This window comes from Erpetoichthys calabaricus, chromosome 18 (genome assembly GCF_900747795.2).
Source record: "Erpetoichthys calabaricus chromosome 18, fErpCal1.3, whole genome shotgun sequence".
In the NCBI taxonomy this organism is placed as follows: domain Eukaryota; kingdom Metazoa; phylum Chordata; class Cladistia; order Polypteriformes; family Polypteridae; genus Erpetoichthys; species Erpetoichthys calabaricus.
The window spans coordinates 50,441,484-50,467,463 of record NC_041411.2 but is presented as its reverse complement, the minus strand read 5'-3'; the positions used below and the strand labels follow the sequence as shown (position 1 = coordinate 50,467,463).

Here is a 25,980-nt window from a genome sequence, read left to right as displayed (position 1 = left end):
ATTGGCAAAATTATTGGGCTGAATGGCCTGCTCTCATCAAAAAACTGATGTTCTTTCAAAACTTCTATAATTGTAAAAGTGTTAATTTTGTTTTTTATTACCAGGAAAAAATTCTGTGTGTGAAAGCAATCTGCAGTTTTCAGTTTGTTTGAATTGTTTTTCATTTTTTTTATAAACAGGCTTGATCCAGTGAGCAATGGCAATATAAAGACATTGTCTTAAAAAATGTCGGCTGTAATTGAACCTGGAACATTTGAATTTAGTGGTGTACATCAAGAAACTACCAGTAGATCTCAGTGTTCATGAATATATTCTGTTGTGAGATTTACTTGCTTTAAGGGGACAAATGCTGAATACCCAGCAATATCAAACCTAGTAAATGAATAATACCACTGTCAAAAACGACTTAAAACAACAATTTACTTCTTGCATAGCCCAAAATCACACAAGAATTATCTCAATGGGCTTATACTTACATTTCAAATGCATTCCAAAGTCCAACATTAGTATACTGTATGAGAATACATTGTTCAACAACTTCACTTTGAAGGTAATGCATGGAGACTGTCAATCTATTCAAAAAGTGACTTTATAGACTACTGACTCAGATAAGGCTTAACATGACTGAAAAAGGTGTATTGCTCTTGTCCGTTGACACTTCTCAGGTTTTAAACAACTGTGAAATTGTTAATGAGGAGAACAATTCCTAATGCTCCTGTCTTGTTTTAAACATGATGGATGCAAAGTTTTAGGATTGTACATTTATGATAAAAATCATGACGTGCATCATTTGTTCTGTTTTGTTGTACTGCACACTACTGTTTTTTTTTATTGCATAACAAGTTGTAAAATCAGCAACTTGGATAGCATCCCATCACTGGACAGTTACACATACACTACAATGGATGAGAACTGAAATGTTAATTTGTCTGGAATCTATTAGCTTTGTCAATTTTGAATAAAATATAAAAAACTGCACTGGTCTGTGCCAGGTTAGCCCTTTAATCATTACATCTTGGTGTGCCATTTGAAATTATTGTGATATATATACAATGTAAACAACTTGTTTCTTTCACAAGACTAGTTTGTTTTTCTAATGTATTACTAAAGTTTTAAAAATTAATCAGGTCTGACTCCTTCTACAAATGTACCACGATCGCCTCCCCTGATATTGAAGTATGGTATGATCCATTCAGGTATCTCTGAAAATTTGTGACATATCTAACTTAACAAAACCTAAGCTAAACAGTGTAAAACATTACAAATTATACCAAGTTAATGCTTATAATTTTAATGCAGCAGAAACTGGACATCAGCATCGAATATAATGATGTTCTGGAAGATTGCTAAAGTTAGGAAAAAGTATGAGGTCCACATCATGACAGTTGGGGAGAAAAAAAAAGAAAGTACAGTACACAAATGTCAATGAGTAATTAATCATGCTTCTTGGAAAATGAGGGAAAGGGATAATCAATCATATCCCATGAAGTACTTGTACGAGGCTTCACTATAGAGATGAAATTATCAGCCCAGTATCACTGAAATCCTGGATTTTAGCAGGGATTATAGGACTGTTTAAGTTCTTAGCAAAGCCTCTTCATAGGCTGAGTTTTGCTGATAGAAAAAAAGAGACCAAACTTTACTTATCAGTCCAAGAACTGAAGTGGAAATTAACCTTGTGAAATAAACAGGCCCCGATGATAGTATTTCTATAAAGCCATAAAACAAATGACATGTCATTATGGCAACTGGAAGCATGAAAGTGGTAGGACATACAGTATTTAGTTACATGTATAGGCCTCACCTGGATATTGAGTTCTCCGATGTAATGTCTTTGGGAGTTCTCATGGCAGCAAAGTTACGCTTGGGCTGTGACACTGGAAGGAACAGAGAGGAAAAGAAACTTTGGAAAGAAAGAATGTAGAACAGAAGAAAAGACAGCACCTTAAAATAATAAAAGTGGGAAAGTCAGAGAAAGTTTGTTTTTGGTAAAACAATATTATTGACATTCGCTGCACCAAAAGCCTCTATGTCCAGTCACTACTCAGGGAGTGGATGTAGAGGTGCTACACTCCTACAAGTACTCAATGACAGGGTGGATTGGTCTCAGAACACAGAGGAACTATATAAGGAAAGGCAGAGCAGGCTCTTCTACATTTTCACATCTTCTACAACTGTGTGCTTGCCAGTGCAATTTTATACCCTGTGGTCTACTAGGCTAGTAACATCACTTCAAGATGGGCCCATTACATTAGCAAGCTAATTAAAAGGGCAGGTTCAAGTTATGCACTCTGGACCCCCTGGTGATAATACAGAAAGACAGAATTAAAACAAAACTGAGCGCCACTATGAATAATGCTGCACATCCTCTCTCTGACACACTAACATAGAGTACTTTGAGTACTTTATACCGTATTTATATTATATATATATATATATTATGATAGACAGCCGGCAGCTCAACCTGGCCAGGACACCCACAGAGTCGAAGGATGGGGGAAGGCAGCTTGTCAAGGACACTGTCTCCCCCAAAACACTAGAAGGCAGCTCACCTGGACTACAGCGGTGCCCCGTATTCCCACAGCAGTATATTGGACATGTATTTTAATACCACAGCCCTGCTGGGTACTGTGGGTGCCACCAGGGGACGCTGTAAGAGAACCGGAGGGGTCTTATCTTATCCATAGCCCGGAAGTACTTGCAAGTCATAAGGACAGAAACTCCAAAGTACTTCCGGGCTGAAGAAATTTCAAGTTCTCCGTCTGACCCAGAAGTGCTCGCAAGTCAAATGATCGGAAAGATGGCAGCACTTCCAGGTTAAGGACTATTTAAAGGACTGCTGTGAACCCAGCAAACAAGCCAGAGTATTGTGTATATTTTGAGTGTTTACCTGTGTATGATTATTGTGGCTGTGGTGCTTAAGGCATTGTCGCTAAGTAAAAAAGTATTAAAATACTTCTTGGGACTTTTACTCTGTGTCCAGAGCGTCTCTCTGTTGGGGTTAACGGGGTAATAGCGACCCCTAGCGCTTACAATATTTATTATTTATATAAATATATATATATATATACATATACATACACACACACACACACACCACAACCACATACTGTACATGTATACATACAGTACATCTATTTATGTATTACTTTATTTAAAGTGCTTCTCTAAAAAGTCAAATTTCACCCTAGGGACAAATAAAGTTCTATCTATCTATCCATCTATATATTTCACAGAGCATGCTTCTATAATTCATACCAGTACAAAACTGGAAGACAAGTGATTACATAAATCTTTACAACTGAAAAACAGGCAAGTGGAATTATTTGCTCAGTATGATGAAGAAAAAGTGGTTAGCAGCATTTTGCTTTGCTGTGGTGTATATGGGCTGCCTTGCAAACAAACCCTTATTTTGAGTCACTTGGGAAGAGAAATATTGACAGCCACAGAAAAAATAACATGGAATTATTGAGGTTTAGAAAACACCTGTGGAAAAAAGTCTCAGATATGACCAAATTTTACTTGAAGGGACAAGATGACATACTTACTGGTTACCTGGTGCACCTTCTTCACCAGTGTGCTGTCACTCTGAGAATCCTTTGGTCCACCAGTTCTGTGGAAAGTACAGATATCCTGTTTATTTTAGTTCAGAGAAAGCTACATCACCAAAGCATTCTGTACTTTCTGCTATTTTACCTCTGAACACGGGAGGGAGGAGCAAAGACTCCATGTTTTGGAAGACAACTGAAGTAGCGCACACCAAACACAGAGCCGTCATGCTTTCCAGTGGGTTTATCCAGTTCCACACCAAACCAGTAACCTAGACAAAAAAGGCCAATGCAAATTGCTCTTACCAAGTTTTAAGTGCCACAACTCTACAAAAGGATAATTAGCAATTAAATCTTCACACTTATCTCTAGTGATATTTACCTGCAATACTTTTGCTTAAAAGTCTGATAATATCACTATAAAACTCTTTAAATGTTAGGGTGCACAGTATATGTATTGGTGAAAAAGAGTTTTCCATGCTCATTGTGTTTGTTTATTTCTGCATAAACAGACACCTCTGTTCCTTATTCCATACACCCTTTAGAGATTTATAAATATTCAGTCCATTGACGACAAAGATAAACTGGTTTTTGGTCTCTCCTGTGTTTACGGATGTGGTGAAAGAGGACATGCAGGTGATGGGTGTAACAGAACAAGATGCAGAGGACAGAAAGATATGGAAAAAGATGATCTGCTGTGGCAACCCCTAATGGGAGCAGCCGACAGAAGAAGAAGAAGGTCTCACCAGGAGCAAAATCAGTCTTTCCATAAAACCGAACAACTCCCTGCTTCTGCCCTGCCACAAGGACTTGATCTCCAATTTCAATCTTTAGCCCCTCACGGTCCAGGCTCCCTACTGACAGTGATTTCTTTCGCAGGGCTACAAAAAGAGAGGATAAAAGAGGGGCAAGTTAACGCCTAAAGCAGGGGATCACATAATGACCTTGCCTACATCCTGATCGTCCCTAATATAAAAAAAAACCCTGCACAATAAATACATGTACCTTTATCTTTTTTGTCTTTTTTGTTCTTGCCTGTGACCCGAGAGAAGTCCATGCGTGGTGTCTTTGGGGTTGAAGTGACAGATGAAGGTGCCTGATCAGAAGCCTTGCTAATTTTGGAAACTGGAGCAAAAATTCCTAGAAAGAGAAGGAATTATTTTAAACATGCCAGGACAGCTAAGGTGTAGGTTCTCAATGTAGTTCTGGAAGCACGCACCTAGTTTCGGGGGACAGATGAAATAGCGCACTCCCCCAACACTGCCGTCGTTCTTTCCCTCTGGTTCATCCAGCTCCACACCAACCCACTGACCGCTGGCAAACTCAGTCGTTCCACAGAATCGCAAAGTTCCCGTCTGCAAGTAAACTTAGAATTTATATATGCATTGTGGTTTCCTTATTTTACCACAATGTGACCCTTAACCACCATGAGGCAATTTTTGCCTATTGTCATAACATAGCAGAACTCCAATATGAAACACACTCTGTCAATCTTACCTTCATGTCATCAAGCACTACCCTATCACCCAGCTTTAAACCCAGGGACGTTAACATTAAGTTGCCTGGGATGTTATCATAGTTGGGAAGGGTGACTTTTGGCAGGTTGCAGCTCAGTGGCACAGCATCCAGCAGCAATTGTTTTAGTTCCTTGGCCACCATGGCCGCTTCTGCTTTGTCTAGACTCATGTCCATTGGATCTGGAACAACATCTGCTGGTCCCTGCCCTCGGCTGTTCTGTAGATGAAAATTCATGAATTGTAGTGAATAACAATACATAGGTTAGCATATTTTGAAGACTGCATCTTTTGGACTGATTACTACACATCCTTTCTCAATTACACATCAACTCTTTTCTGTCATCCTAAGGTACAATCACTTTCTTATGAATTATATTCATTTGTAAGCATACCTATTAAAACATCCAAACTTTCCTGACAATATTTAAGCAAAAAACATATGTCATTTTGTAATGACCTCTAGGGCTTCATCAAGCGTATCCATCCTTTTCATCATTAATACTCCAACCTGTCATATTGCTTGATCTAGTTGCTGAACTCTAGACTCACTGTGGAAACTGAAGTTATAAATCAATACTCACCCGGACCATAGGATTGGCTCCATGCTCTAGTAGGCATTTCACAGCTCCTAGACACAGGTTGGAGGCAGCAATATGCAGGGCCGTTCCATGGTGGAAGTCACTACAGGTTGAATTCAGCACTGCATGAAAAAGTTGTATAAATGAATCAGTAGGCCCCTCACCACATTAAAAAAAAAAAAGTTGAGACCAGTATAAGAATGATTTAGAGGATTATGCTGAAACATAAAACAACAGATTTTACAGTTAAGAATCTCATTATGCCGAAAAAGATACCACTGTAATTTTTTAATACTAACATTCAGACCCACGTAATCCAAGTCAAGGTCACAGTGAAAGGCAAGGAATCAGCCTTGAGCAAGTTGCAAGTCCATCATCAGGGCCACTCAGGCACACATATGCTTACACTCATACTATTATAGTTGTCTAATAACTTAACCAACACATCTTTTGGGATGTTGTAGCAGATCCTATACAGACACAAGGAGAATGTGCAAATTATAGTATACACAGACAACATGAAGGTTTTTATCTGTGAGGCAGCTGAGCAAACCACTGTGCAACACTGCTGCCCCCATAGTCATGCCATGTCATTTTCTAACCTGCTTAATCCAGACGTGGGTCACAGGGGGTGCTGGAGCCTATCCTAGCCAGCCTAGAGCACAAGGCAGGAACAAACCAAGGAGAGGGCGCCGGTCTATCACAGGGCAAACACACATACACACTACACACAGTAGGGTCAATTTAAAGTTGCCAGTTCACCTAACCTGTATGGGAGATATTTCCTGCAAAAATGAAAATGCAATCTTTCTTTTGCAATTTCTTTTTCAAAGCCTGTGCGCAAAAATACTGCAAAAATTAAAATGAAATACCCCCATTTGCATTGTCATTTTCAAAATCACTGCACAAGAATGCTGCAAAGATTTAAATTAAAATGAAATACCCCCATTTGCAATTTCATTTGCAGCCTGAACCGTAATGAAGCCACAAAAGTAAAAAGTAAAATGCAAATAAGCACTGGCGCCACCTGCTGCTCATTTAATTTAAATTTTCCACTTTGCGTTTTCAGTTTCAAGTACTCAACATGCATATAGCCAGGGTCAATGGGCGAGGCTTGGCGATTTTCCACAATTTTTTTGTCCTTCATAGCTGTAGAGCCACACTAGATAGAATATTTCTCACTTGAACTGTTTAATTCACGTGATTTTGTTCTTTTCACCCCTATATGGCGAGCTTCACAGCAAAACTGTCTCACAAAATCTGAAGACCATGCATAATTGTAGTTCTGAAGAAATTAATGTACTATTTAATTACAATATTTAACATGACAGAAATTAGCCTTTATTACATCATAGTTAACATTTATTTACACTGAAGTGGAAAATGGGTGCTGGGTATTTTTGTAGTATTATATCATACCTTTGGCACCGAGTACCACAATGGCTCCCCGGCAGTGATGCTGGAGAGCATGAAGGCTCAGATCTGTCACCTGGAGTGCCGTTTGCAGCAGCAGTACAGGGATGGAGACAGCTGAGGGACAGACACCTGGGCAGCTCCACCACCGCTTCTCCATCTGCTAAGGTCCATTTTTCCAGGTGCGCGGACACCAGCAGAGTTTCAGGCTCATGAAGATGGAGAAAAGTGTGGCAAATAAAAGTTGCCACTGACCCCAAGTGAGTCATGAGAAGCAGGGCTGGTGGTAAAAATGCGCATGCAAAGGACAAAGCAGATCATGGAGTCTTTGTGAAGCAGTGATGACGGGAGATCCTCAAAGCTGAGATTCAGACCTGGAATGTGGTTTGCAGAGACAGATCAGTAAACCAAAACAGCCAAGAGACAGGTACATTTGCATCTCCACACTAGGAGGTTCGCCTGCTTGCTTAAAACTGACCAATGTTGAACACACCTGCTACACTAAACAACAGCACAGCACTTAACATTGCGGTTGTGCCACCTGCCAGTGCAGAGTACAACATTCCTGCTGTGCCATCTAACAACACAGCAGTTCCAAACCCTGCTGATGTGCCCTGAACACAGGCTGCATGACCGAAGCAGGAGAGAAAACCACCCAGCCATTTCAACAAGTTTGTACACTGTTGGTAGGAGTTGGAGGTGGCCGTTGGGGACAGTGACTTTGAAGGAAGGGCTATGCAATGGCACAGGACAAGTTACATCAACTAGGGATGAGTCATCTAAAGATTGAGCTGGCATTGTATCATCAGCAGTAACAGCTCCTGTAAAAATGGCAACTCTGCACAGTCACACAGGCTTTTTAAACTAGTGCAGTGAGAAGTCAAGCAAAATTACACCTTTTATTGGCTAACTAAAAAGATTACAATAAGCAAGCTTTTGAGGCAACTCAGGCCCCTTCTTCAGGCAAGATATAAATTACAATATTGAAATCTTTTCAGTTAGCCAATAAAAGGTGTCATTTTGCTCGACTTTTCACTATATTCATAATGGCTAACACGGTACAACACCCTAGTACTACAAACTAGTGCAGAAAAAGGTAAGCAGACCTTTTAAGGATAGCAAGCCACCTCAAACAGCCATGTAATGAGCAGGGAATCCATTCACTGCGGTACACTGAGGTACTAATGCTACACTATAATATTATAAAAATACAAAGTGTCCTGTTTCTACTTCAGTGCAAATAAATGTAAATTATGACATAATATTGTAATTAAATAGCACATTGATTACTTAAGAACTATAATTATACGTGGTCTTCGGATTTTGTGAGACAGTTTCGCTGTGAAGCTTGCACCACAGAGGTGAAAAGATCAAACTGACATGAATTAAACACAAAGCAAGTAGTATTCTATTGATTGAAGCGGCTCTACAGCTGCAAAGGACAAAGATTTGTGGGACATCGAAGTACAAAGCCCCACCCATTTACCCACGTTATTTGCATGTTGAGAACTTGAAAATGAAAATGCAAAGTGGAAATGCATTTTACTTTAAATTTTTGCAGCTTCATTATGGTTCAGGCTGAAAATGAAATTGCAAATGGGGGTATTTTATTTTAATTTTAATTTTTGCAGCATTCTTAGGCAGAGACTTTGAAAATGAAATTGCAAAATAGAGATTGCATTTTCATTTTATAATTTTAATTTTCATTTCCTGTTTTGCAGAAAATACCTCTCATAAACCTGCATTTTCTTAGGACAGTGGGACGAAACCGGAACACCTGGAAAAAGCAGACACTGGAATTTGAAACCTGGTCTCCTTGCAGCAAAGTAGGAGCACTAACACTGCACCACCATGCCCCCATAGTTAATGTGTACTAAACAAAAAAACAGTTGACATTTGGTTTGCATATAAGATCACAAAAATATAATTATATACATACTGTAAATATATATGTGTAAAATTCCATGTATACATTTAATTTTTCTGTGTTGTGCTATGTATCTGTATTTCTGTATCTGTAATTTTATGTTTTAACTATAAAAGAATTAAAAACAGCACGGTCTTCTGACTAAATTAAGATTACTGTCTGCTAACGTACCGAGTCATCCTTGCTTGAAAAAGCGAACAAAGTGCTAGCTGATTGTTACGAGTCACTTTTGTGTGGGAATTAATTAAAATATACCATTTTCTCTTAAAAAATGTTTTTGGATAATTCTGAGGGGCTATGCAGGACTTTTTACAGCATTTCTTTTCTCTTTAAATTTTTTTTTCCATCTGTACAGGGGCAAAGAGAACTTCCATCCATCCATCCATTATTCAAGCCACTATATCCTAACTACAGGGTCACGGGGGTCTGCTGGAGCCAATCCCAGCCAACACAGGGTGCAAGGCAGGAAACAAACCCCGGGCAGGGCTCCAGCCCACCGCAGCAAAGAGAACGTCAGAAAAAAAAGAGATTCATGTTGCACTTTGCAAAAGGGATTAGAGTAATACAAGTGGTAATAGAAGGACAGTAAACAAATAAACAGTGTTGTGGTAGCTAATAGTAAAAAGTACACATATTTCCTTACTGAAAAGGATTAAGATGAAGAATAAAAACTAGATAAAGCAGTACTGTACATAACACTCATATTGGGGAGCATCTGTGTTAGTAGGTGAACAGGAACATAAAGCTTTTATTTTAAGTACAGTGAAGGCGGAGGGCTAGGCTTGAAAGTAAGAAAGCAAAAGGAGCAGCTCAACATTGGGAAAACAGCGACCTGGTGCAGGACACAAATGCACTGGGGGTGGGCTCAGCATCAACTAGGAAAACTAGCAGGTGAAATCTAAAGATTGGTAACTTCAAACAGAGGTGTAAAATAACGAAGTGAAACTAATTCATTACTTTACTTAAGTACATTTGTCAGCTATTTGACTCTTACTTGAGTAAATTTAATTTAGGGCTAATTTTACCCCACTACATTTTTAGGTCAAATAGCATACTTTTTATTTTGTTACATTTTCTAGCAAGTCCTAATTACTTGTTATACAGATCAAATTATTATAAATTCATAAGAGAGGCTTTCAGGTGTGTTGTCAACTTCAGTTATAGATTAGCAATTCTTAGAAACTGCCAATAGAATGATGTACATCTTTCAAAAACAAAAGTGCAATAGCGTGCCTTCCACTGCTTATTTGGTAGGTCGATCCCATACTTCCCACTTGCTTCTGAGACTTAGAAACTGAATGTGCACTTCCCCCATGTTCATATTTCATAACCATGCCTAAAGAAATCTCTATTTTCAAGAGTTCACCTTAAAATTTAAAGAAGCATGTTGAAGTAAGCATTTGTTCCTCTTCTTAAGCCATCTTATATGGAACCCCTGAAGTCACAAAAAGCAGTGTCTTTTTAATTTTGTGCAAACACGATTTTATGGGCACAAGTAATAATATATTGAGACTAAAAGTTGTCTGAACAATATTCACAGTTATATGCACAAGATATTGTGTCAGATTCTTTCGAGCCCAGTTACTGAAACACTAGAGTGAGCCCGGCTATAAAAGTCGCTGGTTAACTAGAGAAGACATTCAGGGTTCCAGCAAAATCTCATGTCTCATGAGTTTCTTTCTGTCCTTTATTAAGTGAGAGCTAATAAAAAGGGTGTCAGATTTCCTTCAAGCTGAGATTAGTATTTTTGCTGCTAACTTATGGAATTTGAGCTCAGGGAAAGCTAACAGAACATTGCACTGCCAAACCAGAATCTGCTACAGTCATAATGACTAAGGAGAATATAGGTGGCTTATTAAATGAATATTTTAGTTTTGTGTGCAATTATGAACTTTCAGCAGCAATATATTTTGTCTCGGTAAAGTATTGGATAATTACTGTTCCACTGAAGAGCAAAGTGTATGACATTTATTTCCTCTGAGCTGTCCTTTTTATTAGTCCTTTATGTGATTCAGGAGGAAGAAGACCCATGTCCAGAGCATATTTATTGCTTATATGTGTAGAGAAAATGTTGTTCTATAGAATTTAGAATGTCTTTAGTAAAATAATAATGTTTATTATGACACAACCCACTGGTTAAAAACTGGGTTAAGAAGGAAAGTTAATAATATGCCTCAAGTTTAATTGTGGTTAATTTTATAGTTTACATGAGTGCTCAGATGCGTAGTTTAAAGATAAAATTGGGTTTCTTATAGGATTACTTGTTAAATAAACAATTCTGAAATTGTTATATTACTATTTAATGTAATAATTGCCCTTCTGAAATCTACCTTTGCTTGAGTGAAGTATAATAAACCCAATCTGCATTAATTTTCAGTCAGGTTTTTTATATTGTGCGTCTATTCAAGTGATAAGGTTGTGAGTTATTCGCTTAATTATTTATTCTTCTCTGTGGAGTAGGGGTGCTCCATCTATTGCTGACGGATATCCCAAAGGGAGCAGAGTGTATGTCATATCCACAAACACCAGTACCACACTGCAGGTCATCACTGAACTTATGTACTGATCAAAGGTATGATTGCATTTGCATGATTCATTATTCTGGAATGCAGTTCTTTAGCAAAAATATTTTGTGAGTGTTGTTTATAAGTAAAATAAATGTGTTTTTAGATAAAGTCTTGTACCGTCTCATTATTATAAAATATACTTTTAACTTTTACCACTCAAGCACTTTTGAAAGCATACTCTTTTTTTACTTTTACTCAAGAATTTTTTAAATGAAATACTTCTTACTTCAGTGAAAGTAAAAGTTTGATGAAGTACTATGACTTAAATTCAAGCACGTATGATTTCTGAGAACTTTTTACACTTCTGACTAAAAACGAAGACACACAGCAGGCAGTGAAGGAGTGAGAATATTACATGAGCTTAGGGGGCCTGAGCATATTAAATGACTGCCATAATTGTAATAAATGTAATTAAAGTGAGATTGTATTTAAACTGTGGCTGTAAAGTCATCTTGATAGCAAAATAAATAATTAAATAAAAATACTGTTGTATGTATGGTGTTTCCTGTTCTGACTGGATAAATCAGCCAAACATCATCAGATTGTTTTTAACAAAACAGTGGCAAACGATGCCAGGCCCTGACTGCTAATGAAATCTCACCAGACGGAGGTAGCATGACAATCTTTTCAAGCCTTGGTAAAACCACATTGTTTTTCTTTACTATATTAGACTCCATACTATACTTTCAAACTTACCTCTTGGCTTAGATGCTTTCAGCAGGACACGGATTAACTCAGGAACGTCAAAGTAGGCTGCATAGTGAAGTGCATTCATGTTGGTCCAGCGACTGCGCAGGCTGACATCAGCACCTAGACCAATCAGCTGACTAGACAGCCTTAGCGCTGCAGCAGGGTCACCTATAGACATTGTGGTGCAGAGGTTATCCATTATAGTGATATACACAAACAGTTTGCATATTAAATGAGACAGGCTTTACTTGGTGGCCACAGGTCAGCCTGAGGTTTACAGCTCTTCCTTGAAAACTTCAGGAAGGCAGTGGTCTGTCTAATATGCTCTCTGGGGGTGATAACAATCTGCTTGAAAATCTCCAATCTCCTGCCAAAAGATTTCTTATCTGTATGATCATTAAAACAACTAAGGGCCAGACTCTGCTTTCTATAAGCTGCATCCAAGTGCTTACCCACACCATGTGCTCCAGCCTTGCAGGCATAATGCAAAAGGGTCATGTCTGTCAGCCCATCACGATCATTTACATGGCACCCTCTCTTTAATATCTGCAAGGAGAGGAAAGAGAAACAATAAGCCAGTGGATAAAAATGAAACTTCTGTGAGATATCCTTATTACTGATACATGGCCATAATGGATTTGGAGAGGCATCACTTGGCTGGTTTGGGTCAATTTGACACTCAAGGAATTTCAGCGACATGGCATACACCACCCAAAATGACTATGTGTTGAGTAGTAACCAACACTGGCCACGCCACTATTTTTTAGTTAGCCATTAACCAAATAATGTTTGACTGATTACCTGATCTTTGTTAGACCTTTGCTCTCCGGAATTTGAAAGATGTTTGAACTTTTGAACTGCGTGCGCAATGAAAAACTACAGTAACAGATGACGTTTATGCACTAAGCGAAAAGCATGTCTTGCATTATGCTGGTGTGTTTTTCATGCTTTATTTTTGGTGCGTGGTTATACTGTATATATAACCCCTATCTGTTAGCCATGGCATCCAAGAAGAGTGTGAAAGTAATGAAGCTTAAGAGGAAGGTTGTAGTAATCGATGATTGAGGGACTTATCACGAAGCATGAAGGTACAGTAAATGTAATTTTCATTTTATTATACAGTATATATTTTATTGTTTCCGTGTTTTATTATTTAGGGAATTTAATTGTGTTGCTTTTATCTTAAAATATGTGCATTTGCTTTTCAAGTTTATCAAAATGGGTACTGTTTAGGGTCTGGGAACGGATTAATTCACTTTACATTATTTCTAAAGGGGAAAATTGATTTGGACTTTAGACAATTCGAACAGTCTCCTGAAACAAAGTAAATTCGAAGTACAAGGCACCACTGTACATCTTTTGAAGTTGTTATATTACATGTGCAAGATGTGAATAGATATACGGTATGATCTTTCATAGTCATACATTAGAATGAGTGGAATTAAATTTTAAAATGTAATTAACTCGTCATTTCTGTTAATTAAATAATTTTAAATCACTAGTTGATAAGTTCTGATCTGCCCAAAGCCCATATAGAAAAAGAACTATAAAGCACTTAAATAATAAAAGATTTTCAACATTTATCTATATTTTGAGCGCCCCAAATCTAAGTAATGATGCAAATGCTATTGTATAGTGAAATGTGTACTTCAATCACCTCTGATTTAATCGATTTGTAACGTTAAATTGTGGAGCAGAGGGGAAAATCAAAGAAAAATGTGTTTTTGTCTGAAACATTATGGAAGGTACTGTAGATCTGCTTTCTTTCCTGTGAAATAGGCTTTAGAAAAAAGCAGCTCACCTCAAAACAAAGGAATTTCATCATGGATTAATTAAATTACATACTCACAAAAGTTATTAATTAAGTTACACAATTATTTGCACACATGGTCCACATTATTAAGCAATTTTAATAATCTCACCACAAAGCCTTAATTTTATTATTATTCCAAAGTAATACATGAAAACATTACAGCCATTGAATTTTATTTAGGGGGTATCAAATCTGATAAATAAAAAATTGTGACTCTGTATTACAATTACTCTTATTATTGTTAGCAATTTTACAGATTTCCCTAACAATAAAAAACATAACATAAGATAGTAAACTAAGCAGTTAGTTTCCATATTTAAGGAATGCAATTGGATCACAATGTGTCACTCCAGGTGCAAATCACATTTTCTGTTCATTCACCTGTCAATCATTAAATCAGCCCAAACCATGTCAAAACTTATCTTAATAGCATTAATGGAAAAAGGCAGGAATGTGGTGTCAGTACATCACATTCTTACCATTTAACCCACATGACTTTAGAATATGCAAAGAACACTGAGAAAATAGAAAAACCCCTCATAGAGATAGGTGGACTGTGCAAACTCCACACAGATAGTGCCTGAACTGTTACTCAAGCACAGCTTTTAACTCATTGACAGCCACCTGCTTTTTGTTCCTTTGGTTATAATCTTGAATAAAAGCACATGTGTTTATTTGATATTTGGACTAAAGTCTTCACATAATATACACTTCTCATCATTATTCGTATAACATGGAAAAAGTTTCTGCTTTAGGTATGTGTTCAGCATTTCTTGCATTTCTCGCATTTCCTTTCATCCTACACTTACCCAGACCTTTGTAGACACGGAACATACATGAAATGCATGTATTCCAAATAACAACATACTGTATTACTTCCCCAATACAACTCCAGGCATTCCACATGCAGATAAGGAGCCTTGGCTTGAGCTGGGAGAGCTTTATGCCCGCGAGCTCAACTTGGTGAAGGCGGGGGATGGGACAGCATGCTGCCTGCTGCTTGTGCTGATCAAAATGCATTTACAAAACAAAAGATGCTGATGGTAGAGGTGTGAAGGGATTTAAGGTGGGCCGGGTTTTGCACGTTTTTTCGTAGGCTTCAAGAATTCTAGTGCTAAGGAGGTTGCTCCAAAGTCTGAGTTGCTATAGAGCTGAAAGTTCTGTAACCAACTGAACACAGATTAGTTTTGGGCACAACATGATTGACAGAATAAGTGGACCTTAGTGAGCAGACTGGACCATACGACAAGGGTACCGATGATTGTCCAGTGTAGTTCCGTGCAAGGAAATATAAAGCTTTATGGGGTATTGATAGAATGTTATACTCTATCCTGTCAGACACAGGGAACCACTGAAGGAAGAACAGGATATGTGTTGTACCTTGCTGTTCTTGGTCTGTGTAAGGACTCTTGCAGCAGAGTTCTGAACCAAGTGCAGCTGTAATAACAGATTAGAAGGGGCAGCTCAGGAAGAACATAAGCCTTTATAAGCCATCTTCTGGGTAGGATTGTTGTATTTGTAAGAGGCAAAAAAAAAAAAAGTTCTGGTAGGATCATATCCTCTGGATGAGGTAGATATGGTGTGTGAGTATGACTAACATAATAAGAACATGAAAGATGCTCAGACTTTCACAAACTGACTACAGCATTTTATTTTCCATGGTTGTTTTCTTAAACAAAAGTTAGCTAACTGCAGAAATACCAATATTTATTTACATTCTTAACTCACCATTACATATATCCATAATCAACATACATTCCTTACTAGCCTTTATCTAAACTAGCAATCATACTGATATACGTTAATGCTAACGTTAACGTTACCTTGTGTTGGGTCTGCTCTGTGGACTGGATGCACAATTGTAATACTGTAGTAGGCTAATGCTGTTTTTCTATTAGACACACTGTACAGTTTGCACCTTGTTTCAGCTTGAAATGATCCCAAACTTTGGACACTTCTGTAATTTTCTCTAACCTGTCTCTTCACTTCATCCCTCGCAATTTTCTCTCTCCTTCTCCATTTTGCAATACATGACATCAAATCACATCTTCACGTCAGGTATCAACAGCATTGTGCGACAGTAATAATCATCCGTGCAAAACAAAGTGAGCTCACTGAGCTGTAGTTATATACATAGGTTCTTAAAATATGGGCCGTGACCCATTTTGTATTGCGTGTTGTCTGAATTTGGGTCACACAGAATTGTGACTTACAATAGTACTCGATAGGAAAGCGTAGACCTACGTTTTGCAATAGGTTGCTGTGGGCAGTTTAAGCAAATGCCATTGCTCTGCTTCAATTTACGCAGGTGATTCAACAAGTTGGGCGGAGATGACTGTTGGTGACAATTTTCCAAGGAGGGATGCCACCCCGCCACTCCACCAAATGGGGTTGATGGTAGGCAATGATTCTGGGTCTTCAGGACAGAAGAAAGGGAAAGCTGGGCCACGAGAAAAAAAGTTTAGGAACCTCTGGCTATATGGATTAAACAAAGATTCACATTGATAATTTTAGTGATTGAGTTACTCAAGCAATCATTTCAACCTATGTCATAGTGTGTATGCTTGGCTGCAGTCAATGCATCTCTGTAAGTTCTCTGATAGTTAGAGAATGACTGGGCATGCACAGTAAGGTCGTTCTTATGCGACACTCAGCCATCTGCTTTCACAGACCATAGTGTTGAGTTATATGGTGATGAATGCTTAAAGGAAAACTCCTTGTGTTTTAAAGCAGCTATTTTATCTAGTGCTGAATGGAAAGCCGAGCTATACTGATCAACAAGACTATCTAATGTGGATGATTAGGAGAATAATAATAATAATTTCTTTACATTTATATAGCGCTTTCTCACTACTCAAAGTGCTTTCCACGCAGGGAGGACACGGGAAGCAAACCCACAATCTCCTTACTGCAAAGCATCAGCACTACCACTGCAGAACCTAAATAGATGACAGAAAAAAAGATCTGAAATGTATCCAACAAGGATAACGGGACAGATATTTTTTAGATTTTGGAAAGAAATTAGATGCTTACAGTTAAGAGCAGGAAGGGTAAGGCTTTGAAAAGCACTTGTTTGTGGTCAGAGAGGCCCAAATTAGTGCTGTGTGTGTGTGTGAACAACAGACAATTCAGATATACAGACCAGATCCAATATGTGACCACCAGAATGTATAGGAAAATCAGCATGCTGCATCAAGTCCAAATAGTTCAGTAGGCAACAGAACTCATTGGTCAGCTTATACAAAACATCATCAATGTGGATGTTAAAGTCACCTACAAAAGTACCTGTATGGGAAACCAAACTTAAATGAGTCAATAATTCAGTGAAATCACATAAAAAAAGACCCATTGTATTTTAGAGGATGACAGAGAACAGTAAGTAAGATATGAAAAGATTTTGTTATTAGTTTTAGTGTCCACTTAAAAGACAATAGATACGTTTAGCTCAGGTCTCACAATTACAGTGACCCCCCCCCCCCCAAATCTTAAGATGCAATCTGCTGTAAACATAACTAATCACCTCGATTAGGGACACAAACTAATTTGGTTTTTGCCAAGTTTCTGTTAAAACATATATTAAGGTTGCAGTCTGTAATAAATTCTTTATGTTATTTGAATCCATAAACAAAACACAGAGCAAGAAAAACTGAAAAGTAATGTAAAAAGTGCAAGGTAAATCGCAAATTCCAAAGCAAAGTGTTATTCACAAATAGAAGTAGAAGAAAGCATGCACCAGCATTTCCTCCCTGTGCAGTAAGCCTTTCAGGGCTACCAGAAAGTATACTGTACCTGGACCACCAGGTTTGCAAACTAACTTACACATTTACAATTTGTCCACTCCTGCATTTGTGTTTCCTAATATATGCTTGAAAATAAAACAAACGTAAAATTAATTTTATCACAGCTATTTGGAACCATCTCTTTCTCTTCTCTTGCATAATTATTATGGGTGAGGTTCCCAAGTAAACAACAAGATGGATTAATCAGAATCAGCTAAAAATTATGGCAGGAGATCACAAATAATGCAGAAAGATTTCTAGCTATTTCTCTCAAAAAATACTACTAAAAAATGTGCACAGATCTACCAGGATGTAAATACAAAACGAAAAGTTTTCTTTTCCCATCAACTATTAGGTGCTGTTTGGGACATACGCTTTGTAGTGACACATATACATTAAGTCTTGAAATGCAAACACTATTTATTGAAACTTATTGTAAACTGAATTGCTTATACTATCTCATGAAATGCACATACTGCATAGTGAAATGGATAGAGTTTACTCTGAAACCCTTAACCACATAGACCATATGCTGGAACACTTGCAATTGAAAGTGAAAGGCATCCAATGCACAAAGAAATGCAGTGACTACATATTGGAATGTAAATCTTTCATACTGGAAGTACGTTCAGTGAAATTTAATTAAACAAACATTTTATTGTGGAATTTACAAGTCAGCAAGGAGACAACAAATTGAGTTAATCTATTTTGAGAATGAAACTGAATGAAAAAAAAATGTAATGCAAGTCTGATTACTTTGTGGGAACTATTGGTAAAAGAACAAAGAACACATTCCTTTTGTTATGAGATGAGACAACACAAGTACAGAGTCTTCCAGTACAACATCAGGGTGATTTGTATTTCTGGTTTCTCGCATAGTACATAAAGGAAGCATGGGGTAACAGATCTTAAAATGAATATTAATATTAAGGGTTCACAAACTTTTCAAGCACAACTGTAAAAGTGCAGAAGAGTATTTAAAAACATGCATTTTAAAGCCAGCAAGATATCACATCTGTTAGGTCACACTACAGATAACAGTGAGCGGTAAACGAGTAAAAATAAGACAACATGCAGAAATTTGTCAATTGGTAGAAATGTTTGTATATCATTTCTATCATTGTTGAAGACATCAGGAAGCTGCCTTTGTTACCTGTAGCAAAAGAGTGGTAGGTAGTGGGCATTTTGTTACCTTCTCACACAGCTGGCATTTCTCGCAAGGCAAAACCACAACCCTCCCACACTGAAACTTTATGATCGCATCTTTGGACCTTGAAGAGGACCGCCATCTCACCCCCAAATCACCCTTTTGCTTTTCATGCTCCAAAATTATTTTTAGATTTGAACTTTGAAGAAGGCCGTTCACCCACCCCCTGTTATTTTTGAGAAGCAGATAAAGAACCAGTGAAACAGGATAGGGTTATTTGTTCCATTTCAAATACTGATGATAATGATAATAAAGTAACCCTAGATTAACTATTAGGCAAAATAAGACCATGTTTAGCACACCAAAGAAAACAGAGCGCTACAGAGTTATTAAAAAAGGGAGGAGGAAACTTCATGTATAAATAAATCTATAAGTAGACAACAATAAGCATTATTTTTCGATTTTTTTTATTCCATGTACGTTGAAATGATGCATATCTTCAAAATTAGTAAGCAATGGAATAGGAGACATTTTGTTTCATGAAAACGTTTCTTAATTATAATATGTTTTTAAAATACTGTCCAACAACATAGAAAGAGGATTCTGAAAATTCAGTCATGTGACAAGTGAGAGTTTTCTATAGAAGGCTGTATTGCAGGGCTTGGATTTCTAAAATCTGCTGTGGCAGTATTCAGTTGATGCAGATAAAAGTTTCTTTGGTTTGTCGTTTCAGAATTTTTCATCATGTTCATAAAGACGTCTTCAAAAGCAATATTGAAAGTCTAGTTAGGCTTGCTTGTTCTTTATTCTGTTATTCAGTGGTGAACCAAAGGGAATAGGAAGAACAGCTCTTTGTATATTTTCTTCATTGTTAATCTTGTTTTTTTTTTTACTCTATAGTTCATATACTGATCTAATTATGCAACTGTTCGACTGACAACTGTCTCCCCGCCATTTTGGAATGCAGGGCAGGTGCTGCCATCGATTGGCAACAAAAAGAATTTTAAGTGAAATCTCTATGTGCAGGGCAGGTGCTGTGAATTCTCTATGTCATTAACTTAATACGTTATAGCGTAATGAAAATTGCATAATTAGATCTGGACCACCCTATAGTATACATTTTCAAAGATGCTGTGTTTTTTAATGGTATGTGCAATATGTTCTTATTTATTTGTTGCTTACCTCTTATTTGTTATTTTGTACAATAAACTTACTTTTAATATAAATCAATTCGATTACTCAAATAATTCATTAAAAAAAACAACTTAAAACTCATTTGTTGAAGATATTGTGATCCTTCTTTCAGTTTACCTCTCTGTCCAGTTGCTCAGGATTTTCTTTTCTATCCCAAATTATCTTATTTGTTCAGAGTTTTCTTGTAGTATTCATATTTTCGTATTTTATTATGGTTTATTGTCTGTTATTCTAATGATGCAATTATTGCATTGCACTGCATTAAAAGTTGCACAGTTAGATCTGGACCAACCTATATTTAATCAGTCCATTGCATACCGAGTCAGAAGTAATTTTAGGACCTGATGCTAATGGAAAGTCAAGATTTTTAGCTTTGAATGAATCAGCTTTAAATCACTTTTGCAATATTAACAAATACCACTTTAATACGGAGTTCTACTGCAGTCTCTTTGACACCAACACCACCAAGGACTGTTTGTAGCATGTTTAAAAGTTAGCAACTCAAGTGAACTAATAATAAAAAAATAGTTATGCAGTACTTCTGATACATCCAATTAACTCATGACACTATAACTTGGGCCCAGGGTAAAACAGTTAGTAGTGAAAATAAAACAAGGCCTACACTCATGGAATAAGCTTTTATTTCCAGTGGGCTTTGTTAAACATTTCTGATATGCTCATTATCAGCTCCCATCTTGCCTGAAGAAGGGGCTTTAGTTGTCTTGAAAACTTGCAAATTGTAATCTTTTTAGTAGCCAATAAAAGGTGTCATTTTGCTAGACTTCTCATTACATCCATAATGGCTAACACGGTACAACACCCTAGTACTACACACAAGTGCCACAGTAACTACTGCTTGTATATTTACCTCTGGCTGTCTCTCTTTCCCCAGTTATGCCTGTCTATTTACTCTCTAATACTCAGTCTGTCATGATGACAGCTCACTGGCATAGTCTTACAAAGATTACTATTATTACTTATTATTTGACTGCCACCTTTATCCAAGATGACCTACACCATTTGTCATACAATGACAAATTGGTTCTTCAATTGAAGTACAGGCAGGTGAAGTAACTTTCTCATGGTCACATAGTAACATCCAAAGCCCAAAGCCTTAATCACTACGCCACACACAGTCTTGCTGGGACATACTGCTGGTAAAAGTGACACTTTGTTTAAACACTTAGAAAAATATCTGATTATAAATAAAGTAAGTAAAAGCACAAGGCTAATACAATAAATCTAAGAATATAATTTTACTAAAAGTAAACTAGTTACTTGTAACCAACCATTAGAAGTAAAAAATAATTATGCAACACAGTGAAGAAGCCACACATATCTTTCAATAATAGTAGGGTCTACCAAAGCAATTTGAAAATGCTTTGTATAAGCACTTGTTTAATATGGCATGCATCTATATGCAAGACTATTCTCTGTTTTAAAGTGGATGTAAGGTTTTATTTCACAGCTGTACTTACACCCTATTGGTTATACTTGTAAGCCACTTTTGATAGATAAGACAGGTAATTTATTAATCCTGTATGAAAATGCAGATTAAATATACTTTGACTTTACAATGTATGTATCTGGGGCAAATGACCACACATCACAACTGTGAAAAAAAGCTGTACCCCCAAAATGCCAAACAGACATATCCTTTCAGACAACCACGCATCAATTTTTCTCTAGGTACTTCCAAAATGTTTATGCATTAAATAACATGTTCATTAAGATCACTTTCCCCTGATGAGTGTATCTGAGACTCAGAAACAGAAAAGCTACAAATAATTCACCTAGCCTGCTAGGAGTGTATGATGTGCTCACCTCATTTCCAATCACATCTATCTTGTGCTGAACTTGAGGAACCCACTGCCTGATGATGGCAAATAGTTCTGGTATGGTTGTATGAAGGTCAAAAAGGATCTCCTGGCAGGCAGGATCATTGGGGTCAAAAAAAGTAAAGGCTGAAATAAAAACATAGCATGCATCAGTAAACAATGGCATCTACCCATCTACTGTGCTGACAAACTATTGACTCTCTGTTCCAGTGGCCTTGCTTACCATAGTCCTTAGGGAGAGGTGCAGGGGCGGAAGGGTGGACAATGGGCTTCTTCCTCATCTCTAGGACTGGGCTGTGGAACTCAGAGGGTGGCTGAGCCTCCTCCACATCTGACAACTCCTCTTTAGTCATTATTGCAGAACTGAAAACAAGAACAACTTCAGACTTGCAAGCAATAAATAATAAGATACTTTTAGATTTGTGCAATGATTTTCTAATGTCATTTTTATATTTTAATTTATAGATAATCTGATAAATGTAACATTTATAGGATTTTGAACCAGATGTGTTCTTTGCATTGCACACAGGTATTCTGCTTTGCTGCCACAGCCCAAACATACATTTAACTGGCTATTTTAAACACAGCACGAGTAAGCGTGGGAGTGTGAATGAAAAAGTTGTGAACAAATGTCTTTGCTTTAAGGAATTATTTTTGGTATTTAACATGGTGATGTCGTGATACTTGAATTTTATCAACAAATATGTAATGGAAGAATCTGCTGCTAAAAAATACAAATAACTGATATTTATTTTTGGGGCCTTTTTTGCTTTGTCTGTGATTTTTTAAAGTAATGTTAACTCCTTAAAGATATGTTAGGAAAACAGATTATTATGAAAACAATTCCTTGGAAGTGTGGGCACATTTTTACCATGTATACATGTCCATCCATTTACTAATCCCACGTATAACATAGGAACCAGAATTGGAGAGGACCCAGTTAAAATATATTTTACAGTATATTTAAATAAACATGGCTAAAATTGTATTTAGGCAACTTAGCCTTTATTTAGGAAGGAAGCAAAAATATTACCTTGCTTAATACCCAAAAACATATTAGATATGACCACTTTACTGTATATTAGATAATTTATTTTACTAAACATGTTAAGGTTGAAAGGGTATTTAATGTGCACAATAAATATTTTTATTTTAAGAAGAACTCCAAACAGCAATTGAAAGTACAAAGAACTTTTCATTTTAAATTTTTTGGAAGATTATTTAATAAACAACCATTGTTAAATGCTCTTGATATTAAAATATTAAACATATTATTGTATTTTAATAAGGGACTAACAAGATATTTTTGTATATTTAGTAATATTACAATACCAAATATCAGTGAAAGTACAAAGAAAACAACTACATTATTGTATATACCTTATTTCATTAACAAATTTTAAACCTTTATTGTTATTTAAGATACAATAACAATTGCAACTGTTTTGTTGGATGACTTCACATATTTAGAAAAAAATACCTTAATATTCTAAAACATAAAAGCAACAATAAATCAGGCTCTAATATAAACAACATAAGCAGATATCTGTCTACAAGCAGCAACTATGATTACTTATCTAAGCTTACACAAAAAAATCCAACAAATAAAAAAAAATTCTGCACAGCTGTCCTTTAATCTGCATTCCATAATAATTACATATAAGTAAGAAACATTTTCAATAAATATTATCCTATTTCAAAATTCATAGAAACAAAAAATTGCCTGAACCAATACTGGACAGGACCTGCAAGCCAAAAACTGGCTAACACTGCCAAGCATGAAAAATCATGAATACGATAAATAGTCTAAAGCACTTTTATTTTTTACACCTAAATCCAGCCTCTCGGCTGCCTTACTCAGGATAAGCAGGTTTGGAAATGGATGGATGGATGTCCATCCATTTAGGGATACAACTGATAGAGTAAACAAGTACAGTATATACAACATCCCCAGAAAAGGAGTAGAAACTTTGCAGCATGAACACTAATAAACTGAATACAATAGTGGCAGAAAAAGGGCTGAGGCCAAAGTTCCAGTATTACTTCCTAAATAATTTAAAGATAGTATAATCAGACTGCAAGCATACTGAATAAATAGCTCATTATTTTTTTAACAGATCACCTCCCATCTGGACGCTGAGAATTTTGAATATCTGTCTGACCAAACCTAATTTCAACAAGCCAATATGTCTTAAACCATACTATTTAGGTTAATGTATAGCGATACACGTATAACTCATTCTATTACAATAAAACCATAAATTTTAAAAATAATCCCGGGCACACTTTCAGCATGGGAAAGGTGCTATATAAATAAAATGTATTATTACTACAGGGACTTATTAAAAATGGACACTGTCTAACCACAAAAAGGAACACCTCTTTGGGGCAAGTGATCGAGGACTGGTTAAAAACAAGGCAAGATCTTGCAACCAACCATCTTGGACATTCTGGGAAAGTGTGTGATATTTAGGTTATTCTTTTTGTGCTCTGGCACACCTTTTTCTTTACAATGGCACCTTCGCTCCATGGGCACTTTTTACTCCAAGTGTTTCTGCTAAACAGCCAGCTCATCCTATCAATGTTCCAGTCAGGTTTCTTTATACACATCTACTTGTACATCGTGAGGACACATTAATGTCCTCTCCAGATCTTTCACTGCAAAAAGTGGCCTGTCATCCTCACATTTCTAAACAGGGCTGTTGAATGTCTCTTGGACAACCTGGCATTTCTTGATCTCCTTTTCAATCCATTACGACTATCTTCTCTTTCTCTATCGCCAGAGACTGAAATGTTGTCTCCGAGTTCCTCACTGCACAGTTAGCGCAGCTGAGTATCTTTGGATAAACAACCTGGCCCGTCTATTTGGCCTTATGTCACACCTCGATCAGACTCCCTATCGCTGAATTTTCTCTATAACTTCACGCTCCCGTCCGACCCCCATCATTTGGATCGAATGTATTGCTAGACAGAAGGTTGTCTCACGGAATAGATAAGCATCTTTGGCACAAACATTTGGGAAACAACTAGAACCTCTAAACCGCTCCTCCCCCAACACAGAACAAAAACAAGCATTTCTAGTCCATTACCACATAAAGGCCCAAAATCCCTCAAAGTCCTCAACCCTTTCGGCACGAGACCGCCGAACCCTGGTTTCTCTGTTTGTCTTCAGCGCTGTGACATACGAATCAAAACAAAGCCGTCACGGCCCACTGTGCATCTCACCTAGCGGTGCCATGGTGTAAACCTCTACCAATAAAACCCAGTCGAACCAACCTGTCCCTCAACCTCCCAGTTCTGCGTAACGACCGTGTTGTATCTTCGTCTTCGGTACCGCTCAATCTGACTCAGCTCGGCAGCCAGTGAGAGGTTCTGCTGGACTCGCACTGATGCTCTGCTCTGCTTCACTTCGCCCCCTTTCGTTACGTCGAAATGAGTCACCAATGTGACCACTCCCCCGAACAGAGTTGTGGGGGTTATTATTGAGAGTATGCATGCAGCACCACACCTGCGCAGCCTCAGAGAAGCTCGCAACTAGCAAGCGACGAGCCCTGGTTTGCTAAACTACAAAGGCTTTCGATAAAATACAGTTAAAAAAATAGCTATCTTACAAGAAAGTTGGCCGTCTAAATGTATTTAGATAATGTATATGACTGTGTAAAAATATGTAAGTTTAATATAAAAATGATAAGTTAGATTATACATTAACATGAGCTTGGTCAATATTCAGGACGTACTTTAGGTATGAGGCATTTTATATTTAATATAAATAAATGTGATGGTTACTTTGGAGCAAAAAAACATCGTCCAAGTCAGCAAAACCACCACCGTCTAAAATAGTTGCAAAATTAATATATAACGTTAATGATAATAATAACAATAATAATACGTTTTATTTACATAGCACCTTTCCTAAGCACAAATCGCTTTGCAGAAATTCAAAATGAACAACAGGGATTGTACAACATT

General features: G+C 37.1%; 1 protein-coding gene across 2 annotated transcripts in view; it reads right to left on the bottom strand.

The window, feature by feature from the left end:
- clip3 (CAP-GLY domain containing linker protein 3) overlaps window positions 1–25,449 on the bottom strand; it is a 28,964-nt gene extending 3,515 nt beyond the window's left edge. The window contains exons 1-13 of one of the 2 annotated variants that reach the window (XM_028824165.2): window positions 25,288–25,449; window positions 22,235–22,374; window positions 21,998–22,137; window positions 12,693–12,786; window positions 12,247–12,408; window positions 5,647–5,765; window positions 5,046–5,282; window positions 4,768–4,903; window positions 4,554–4,688; window positions 4,295–4,429; window positions 3,697–3,820; window positions 3,549–3,613; window positions 1,805–1,877 (exon numbers count right to left, since the gene is read on the bottom strand). In XM_028824165.2, the coding sequence (XP_028679998.2) occupies window positions 1,805–1,877; window positions 3,549–3,613; window positions 3,697–3,820; window positions 4,295–4,429; window positions 4,554–4,688; window positions 4,768–4,903; window positions 5,046–5,282; window positions 5,647–5,765; window positions 12,247–12,408; window positions 12,693–12,786; window positions 21,998–22,137; window positions 22,235–22,364 (1,550 nt within the window). In that variant the 5' untranslated portion in view covers window positions 22,365–22,374; window positions 25,288–25,449. The remainder of the gene's footprint in view (window positions 1–1,804; window positions 1,878–3,548; window positions 3,614–3,696; window positions 3,821–4,294; window positions 4,430–4,553; window positions 4,689–4,767; window positions 4,904–5,045; window positions 5,283–5,646; window positions 5,766–12,246; window positions 12,409–12,692; window positions 12,787–21,997; window positions 22,138–22,234; window positions 22,375–25,287) is intronic. The other variant, XM_028824168.2, reaches the window with a different exon arrangement.
- Window positions 25,450–25,980: the final 531 nt, after the last annotated feature.